This window comes from Pezoporus wallicus, unplaced genomic scaffold (genome assembly GCF_028554395.1).
Source record: "Pezoporus wallicus isolate ANWC-B61680 ecotype Strahan unplaced genomic scaffold, APGP_CSIRO_Pwel_v1 contig_14646, whole genome shotgun sequence".
In the NCBI taxonomy this organism is placed as follows: domain Eukaryota; kingdom Metazoa; phylum Chordata; class Aves; order Psittaciformes; family Psittacidae; genus Pezoporus; species Pezoporus wallicus.
The window spans coordinates 108-8203 of record NW_026642006.1 but is presented as its reverse complement, the minus strand read 5'-3'; the positions used below and the strand labels follow the sequence as shown (position 1 = coordinate 8203).

At 60.2% G+C, this 8096-nt stretch overlaps 1 protein-coding gene across 1 annotated transcript; it reads right to left on the bottom strand.

The window, feature by feature from the left end:
* Positions 1-250: 250 nt before the first annotated feature.
* LOC130608542 (probable RNA-binding protein 23) lies at positions 251-7894 on the bottom strand (the record flags this gene model as incomplete). Its single annotated transcript, XM_057426528.1, has 3 exons — positions 7749-7894; positions 5472-5537; positions 251-455 (listed from the first exon to the last, which is right to left on the bottom strand). Coding segments are annotated over exons 1-3 (385 nt in total), but the record flags the coding sequence as incomplete, so codon positions are not given.
* Positions 7895-8096: the final 202 nt, after the last annotated feature.

Below are 8096 nucleotides of genomic sequence, written 5' to 3'. Positions count from 1 at the left end.
CAGCCCCATCAACACTCCCCTCTGCCCCATAGCCCCCTTCCTGCCCCATAGCCCCATAACCACTCCCTCCCTGCCCCATAGATCCCAGTGCCCCATAGCCCCATCACCACCCCACTCCACCCCATAGCCCCCTTCCTGCCCCACAGCCCCATAACCCCCCCACCCTGCCCCATAACCCCCTTCTGCCCCACAACCCCCTCCCTGCCCCACATTCCCCCCCGCCCCATTTCCTGCCCCCCAAGTGCCTCACCCTCGGCCAGCTTGGCCATGAGCTGGAGCCTCCCGCTGGGCCCCAGCAGCTCGGGCTCGTCGGGGCCCTCGGGGGGCAGAGGCAGGGGCAGGGGGAGGCCGAGCTCGGGGCCCTCGTGGACCTGCCCCACACGCATGGGGCGCCCGGCCAGCTCGAAGCCGTTGAGCTGCTCTAGGGCCCGGCGCGCGCATTCCGCCTCCGAGAACTGCAGTGGGGCAAGGGGGGGTCAATGGGGCTCAATGGGAGTCAATGGGGCTCAATGGGGCGCAATGGGGGTCAATGGGGGTCAATGGGAGTCAATGGGGGTCAATGGGGGTCAATGGGGGTCAATGGGGGTCAATGGGAGTCAATGGGAGTCAATGGGGGTCAATGGGAGTCAATGGGGGTCAATGGGAGTCAATGGGGGTCAATGGGGGTCAATGGGGCGCAATGGGGGTCAATGGGGGTCAATGGGGGTCAATGGGGGGGAGTCAATGGGGGTCAATGGGAGTCAATGGAGGTCAATGGGAGTCAATGGGGCGCAATGGGGGTCAATGGGGGTCAATGGGGGTCAATGGGAGTCAATGGGAGTCAATGGGGGTCAATGGGAGTCAATGGGGGTCAATGGGGGTCAATGGGGCGCAATGGGGGTCAATGGGGGTCAATGGGAGTCAATGGGGGTCAATGGGGCGCCCGGCCAGCTCGAAGCCGTTGAGCTGCTCTAGGGCCCGGCGCGCGCATTCCGCCTCCGAGAACTGCAGTGGGGCAAGGGGGGGTCAATGGGGCTCAATGGGGCGCAATGGGGGTCAATGGGAGTCAATGGGGGTCAATGGGAGTCAATGGGGGTCAATGGGAGTCAATGGGGGTCAATGGGGGTCAACGGGAGTCAATGGGGCGCAATGGGGCGCAATGGGGGTCAATGGGGCTCAATGGGAGTCAATGGGAGTCAATGGGAGTCAATGGGAGTCAATGGGAGTCAATGGGGGTCAATGGGAGTCAATGGGGGTCAATGGGGGTCAATGGGAGTCAATGGGGCGCAATGGGAGTCAATGGGAGTCAATGGGGGTCAATGGGGGTCAATGGGAGTCAATGGGAGTCAATGGGGGTCAATGGGGGTCAATGGGGCTCAATGGGGGTCAATGGGAGTCAATGGGAGTCAATGGGGGTCAATGGGAGTCAATGGGGGTCAACGGGAGTCAATGGGAGTCAATGGGGGTCAATGGGAGTCAATGGGGGTCAATGGGAGTCAATGGGGGTCAATGGGGGTCAATGGGAGTCAATGGGGGTCAATGGGGCGCCCGGCCAGCTCGAAGCCGTTGAGCTGCTCTAGGGCCCGGCGCGCGCATTCCGCCTCCGAGAACTGCAGTGGGGCAAGGGGGGTCAATGGGGCTCAATGGGAGTCAATGGGGCTCAATGGGGCTCAATGGGGGTCAATGGGAGTCAATGGGGCTCAATGGGAGTCAATGGGGGTCAACTGGAGTCAATGGGGGTCAATGGGGGTCAATGTAGGGCAATGGGAGTCAATGGGGGTCAATGGGAGTCAATGGGAGTCAATGGGGGTCAATGGGAGTCAATGGGGGTCAATGGGGGTCAATGGGAGTCAATGGGGGTCAATGGGGGTCAATGGGGGTCAATGGGAGTCAATGGGGGTCAATGGGAGTCAATGGGAGTCAATGGGGGTCAATGGGAGTCAATGGGAGTCAATGGGGGTCAATGGGAGTCAATGGGAGTCAATGGGGGTCAACGGGAGTCAATGGGAGTCAATGGGAGTCAATGGGGGTCAATGGGGGTCAATGGGAGTCAATGGGGGTCAACGGGAGTCAATGGGAGTCAATGGGGGTCAATGGGATCAATGGGGCTCAATGGGAGTCAATGGGGGTCAACTGGAGTCAATGGGGGTCAATGGGAGTCAATGGGGGTCAATGGGGCGCCCGGCCAGCTCGAAGCCGTTGAGCTGCTCTAGGGCCCGGCGCGCGCATTCCGCCTCCGAGAACTGCAGTGGGGCAAGGGGGGGTCAATGGGGGTCAATGGGGGTCAACTGGAGTCAATGGGGGTCAATGGGGGTCAATGGGGGTCAATGGGAGTCAATGGGGGTCAATGGGGTACAATGGGAGTCAATGGGGTTCAATGGGGGTCAATGGGAGTCAATGGGCGTCAATGGGGCGCCCGGCCAGCTCGAAGCCGTTGAGCTGCTCTAGGGCCCGGCGCGCTCATTCCGCCTCCGAGAACTGCAGTGGGGCAAGGGGGGGTCAATGGGGCTCAATGGGGGGGTCAATGGGGGTCAATGGGGGTCAATGGGGCTCAATGGGGTTCAATGGGGCTCAATGGGGCTCAATGGGGGTCAATGGGATCAATGGGGCTCAATGGGAGTCAATGGGAGTCAATGGGGGTCAACGGGAGTCAATGGGAGTCAATGGGGGTCAATGGGAGTCAATGGGAGTCAATGGGAGTCAATGGGGGTCAACTGGAGTCAATGGGGCTCAATGGGGCTCAATGGGAGTCAATGGGGGTCAACTGGAGTCAACGGGGCTCAATGGGGGTCAATGGGAGTCAATGGGGGTCAATGGGGGTCAATGGGAGTCAATGGGAGTCAATGGGGGTCAATGGGGGTCAATGGGAGTCAATGGGGGTCAACGGGAGTCAATGGGAGTCAATGGGGCTCAATGGGAGTCAATGGGGGTCAATGGGGGTCAATGGGAGTCAATGGGGGTCAATGGGGGTCAATGGGAGTCAATGGGGGTCAATGGGAGTCAATGGGAGTCAATGGGAGTCAATGGGAGTCAATGGGGCTCAATGGGGCTCAATGGGGCTCAATGGGGCTCAATGGGGCTCAATGGGGGTCAATGGGAGTCAATGGGGGTCAATGGGGGTCAATGGGGGTCAATGGGAGTCAATGGGGGTCAATGGGGGTCAATGGGAGTCAATGGGGGTCAATGGGGCGCCCGGCCAGCTCGAAGCCGTTGAGCTGCTCTAGGGCCCGGCGCGCGCATTCCGCCTCCGAGAACTGCAGTGGGGCAGGGGGGGTCAATGGGAGTCAATGGGGCTCAATGGGGGTCAATGGGAGTCAATGGGGGTCAATGGGATCAATGGGGCTCAATGGGAGTCAATGGGGGTCAACTGGAGTCAATGGGGGTCAATGGGGGTCAATGGGATCAATGGGGGTCAATGGGGCGCAATGGGGGTCAATGGGAGTCAATGGGAGTCAATGGGGGTCAATGGGGCTCAATGGGTGTCAATGGGGATCAATGGAGGTCAATGAGGTCAACTGGAGTCAATGGGGCTCAATGGGGGTCAATGGGGGTCAACGGGAGTCAATGGGAGTCAATGGGGGTCAACTGGAGTCAATGGGGGTCAATGGGGGTCAATGGGAGTCAATGGGGGTCAATGGGGCGCAATGGGGGTCAATGGGGGTCAATGGGGGTCAACTGGAGTCAATGGGGGTCAATGGGGGTCAATGGGGGTCAATGGGGGTCAATGGGAGTCAATGGGGGTCAATGGGGGTCAATGGGGGTCAATGGGGGTCAATGGGGGTCAATGGGAGTCAATGGGGGTCAATGGGGCGCCCGGCCAGCTCGAAGCCGTTGAGCTGCTCTAGGGCCCGGCGCGCGCATTCCGCCTCCGAGAACTGCAGTGGGGCAAGGGGGGGTCAATGGGGCTCAATGGGAGTCAATGGGGGTCAATGGGAGTCAATGGGGGTCAACGGGAGTCAATGGGATCAATGGGGGTCAATGGGAGTCAATGGGGGTCAATGGGAGTCAATGGGAGTCAATGGGGGTCAATGGGGGTCAATGGGAGTCAATGGGGGTCAATGGGGGTCAATGGGAGTCAACTGGAGTCAATGGGGGTCAATGGGGGTCAATGGAGTCAATGGGGGTCAATGGGAGTCAATGGGGGTCAATGGGAGTCAATGGGGGTCAATGGGGCGCCCGGCCAGCTCGAAGCCGTTGAGCTGCTCTAGGGCCCGGCGCGCGCATTCCGCCTCCGAGAACTGCAGTGGGGCAAGGGGGGGTCAATGGGAGTCAATGGGGCTCAATGGGGGTCAGTCAATGGGGCTCAATGGGGGTCAATGGAATCAATGGGGGTCAATGGGAGTCAATGGGAGTCAATGGGGGTCAATGGGGGTCAATGGGAGTCAATGGGAGTCAATGGGAGTCAATGGGGGTCAATGGGTCTCAATGGGAGTCAATGGGGCTCAATGGGAGTCAATGGGGGTCAACTGGAGTCAATGGGGGTCAATGGGAGTCAATGGGGCTCAATGGGGCTCAATGGGAGTCAATGGGGCTCAATGGGGCTCAATGGGAGTCAATGGGGGTCAACTGGAGTCAACGGGGCTCAATGGGGGTCAATGGGAGTCAATGGGGTTCAATGGGGGTCAATGGGAGTCAATGGGGGTCAATGGGAGTCAATGGGAGTCAATGGGGGTCAATGGGAGTCAATGGGAGTCAATGGGGGTCAACGGGAGTCAATGGGAGTCAATGGGAGTCAATGGGGGTCAATGGGAGTCAATGGGGGTCAATGGGAGTCTATGGGGGTCAATGGGAGTCAATGGGGGTCAACGGGAGTCAATGGGGGTCAATGGGGGTCAATGGGGGTCAATGGGGCTCAATGGGGCTCAATGGGGGTCAATGGGAGTCAATGGGAGTCAATGGGGGTCAATGGGGCGCCCGGCCAGCTCGAAGCCGTTGAGCTGCTCTAGGGCCCGGCGCGCGCATTCCGCCTCCGAGAACTGCAGTGGGGCAAGGGGGAGTCAATGGGGCTCAATGGGGCTCAATGGGGCTCAATGGGGGTCAATGGGATCAATGGGAGTCAACGGGAGTCAATGGGGGTCAATGGGGGTCAATGGGAGTCAATGGGGGTCAACGGGGGTCAATGGGAGTCAATGGGGGTCAATGGGGGTCAATGGGAGTCAATGGGGGTCAATGGGAGTCAATGGGGGTCAACGGGGGTCAATGGGAGTCAATGGGGGTCAATGGGGGTCAATGGGAGTCAATGGGAGTCAATGGGGGGCGATGGGGGTCAATGGGTCTCAATGGGTCTCTATGGGGATCAACGGGTCTCTATGGGGATCAATGGGTCTCAATGGGTCTCTATGGGGATCATCGGGTCTCTATGGGTCTCTATGGGGATCAATGGGTCTCTATGGGGATCAATGGGTCTCTATGGGTCTCTATGGGGCGCAATGGGTCTCTATGGGGATCAACGGGTCTCTATGGGTCTCTATGGGGCGCAGGGGGGCTCTCACCGTGATGAAGCCGTAGCCCTTGGACTGCCCGGTGTCTGGGTCCCGCATGAGGACGATGCTCTCGATCTGTGGGGCAGGGACCCCCAATGGGCTCCAGCCCCGGCCCCATAGCCCATCCCTAGGGATGCCCCCCTAGGGATCCCCCCCTATGTGTCCCGCTATGGGTCCTGCTATGGGTCCCGCTATGGGTCCCTCTATGGGTCCCGCGATGGGTCGCACTATGGGTCCCTCTATGTGTCCCGCTATGGGTCTCTCTATGGGTCGCGCTATGTGTCCCGCTATGTGTCCCGCTATGGGTCTCTCTATGGGTCGCGCTATGTGTCCCGCTATGGGTCTCTCTATGGGTCGCGCTATGTGTCCCGCTATGTGTCCCGCTATGGGTCTCTCTATGGGTCGCGCTATGGGTCTCTCTATGGGTTGCGCTATGGTTCCCGCTATGTGTCCCGCTATGGGTCTCTCTATGGGTCGCGCTATGGGTCTCTCTATGGGTCCCGCTATGGTTCGCGCTATGTGTCCCGCTATGGGTCGCGCTATGTGTCTCTCTATGTGTCCCTCATGTGTCCCGCTATGGGTCCCTCTATGTGTCCCGCTATGGGTCCCGCTATGGGTCTCTCTATGTGTCCCGCTATGGGTCGCGCTATGTGTCCCGCTATGGGTCGCGCTATGGGTCTCTCTATGGGTTGCGCTATGTGTCCCGCTATGTGTCCCGCTATGGGTCTCTCTATGGGTCGCGCTATGGGTCTCTCTATGGGTCCCGCTATGGTTCGCGCTATGTGTCCCGCTATGGGTCGCGCTATGTGTCTCTCTATGTGTCCCTCTATGTGTCCCGCTATGGGTCCCTCTATGTGTCCCGCTATGGGTCCCGCTATGGGTCTCTCTATGTGTCCCGCTATGGGTCGCGCTATGTGTCCCGCTATGGGTCGCGCTATGGGTCTCTCTATGGGTTGCGCTATGGTTCCCGCTATGTGTCCCGCTATGGGTCTCTCTATGGGTCGCGCTATGGGTCTCTCTATGGGTCCCGCTATGGTTCGCGCTATGTGTCCCGCTATGGGTCGCGCTATGTGTCTCTCTATGTGTCCCTCTATGTGTCCCGCTATGGGTCCCTCTATGTGTCCCGCTATGGGTCGCGCTATGGGTCCCTCTATGTGTCCCGCTATGGGTCGCGCTATGGGTCCCGCTATGGGTCCCGCTATGGGTCTCTCTATGGGTCGCGCTATGGGTCCCTCTATGTGTCCCGCTATGGGTCGCGCTATGGGTCCCGCTATGGGTCGCGCTATGGGTCGCGCTATGGGTCCCGCTATGGGTCTCTCTATGGGTCTCTCTATGGGTTGCGCTATGGGTCCCGCTATGGGTCCCGCTATGTGTCCCGCTATGGGTCGCGCTGTGTCCCGCGATGGGTCCCTCTATGCGCGCTATGGGTCCCGTCCCGCTATGGGTCCCGCTATGGGTCGCGCTATGGGTCGCGCTATGGGTTGCGCGATGGGTCCCGCTATGGGTCGCGCTATGGGTCGCTATGGGTCTCTATGGGTCTCTCTATGGGTCCCGCTATGGGTCGCGCTATGGGTCCCGCTATGGGTCCCGCTATGGGTCCCTCTATGGGTCCCTCTATGGGTCCCGCTATGGGTCCCGCTATGGGTCCCTCTATGGGTCCCTCTATGTGTCCCGCTATGGGTCGCGCTATGGGTCCCTCTATGGGTCCCGCTATGGGTCCCGCTATGGGTCCCGCTATGGGTCTCTCTATGGGTCGCGCTATGGGTCCCGCTATGGGTCGCGCTATGGGTCCCGCTATGGGTCACGCTATGGGTCCCGCTATGGGTCCCGCTATGGGTCTCTCTATGGGTCTCTCTATGGGTTGCGCTATGGGTCCCGCTATGGGTCCCGCTATGTGTCCCGCTATGGGTCGCGCTGTGTCCCGCGATGGGTCCCTCTATGGGTCGCGCTATGGGTCCCGCTATGTGTCCCGCTATGGGTCCCGCTATGGGTCGCGCTATGGGTCGCGCTATGGGTCGCGCTATGGGTCCCGCTATGGGTCGCGCTATGGGTCCCGCTATGGGTCCCGCTATGGGTCCCTCTATGGGTCTCTCTATGGGTCCCGCTATGGGTCCCGCTATGGGTCCCGCTATGGGTCCCGCTATGGGTCCCGCTATGGGTCTCTCTATGGGTCGCGCTATGTGTCCCGCTATGGGTCGCGCTATGGGTCCCGCTATGGGTCGCGCTATGGGTCGCGCTATGGGTCCCGCTATGGGTCCCGCTATGGGTCGCGCTATGGGTCGCTACCTTGCCGAAGGGCTCGAAGATGCCCCTCAGCATCTCCTTGGTGATGTTGCAGTGCAGGGAGCCCACGTAGAGGCGCATGGGGCCCCCCGAGCCCTTCTGCAGGTTGTTGGCCATGGCCGCCAGGCGGTTCTTCTCGGCCTATGGGGGGAGATGTGGGGCAGGGACCCATAGAGACACATAGGGACCCATAGGGACCCATAGGGACCCATAGGGACCCATAGAGACCCATAGGGACCCATAGGGACCCATAGAGACCCATAGGGACCCATAGGGACCCATAGAGACCCATAGGGACCCATAGGGACCCATAGAGACCCACATAGACCCCCATATCCCCCCATAGCCACC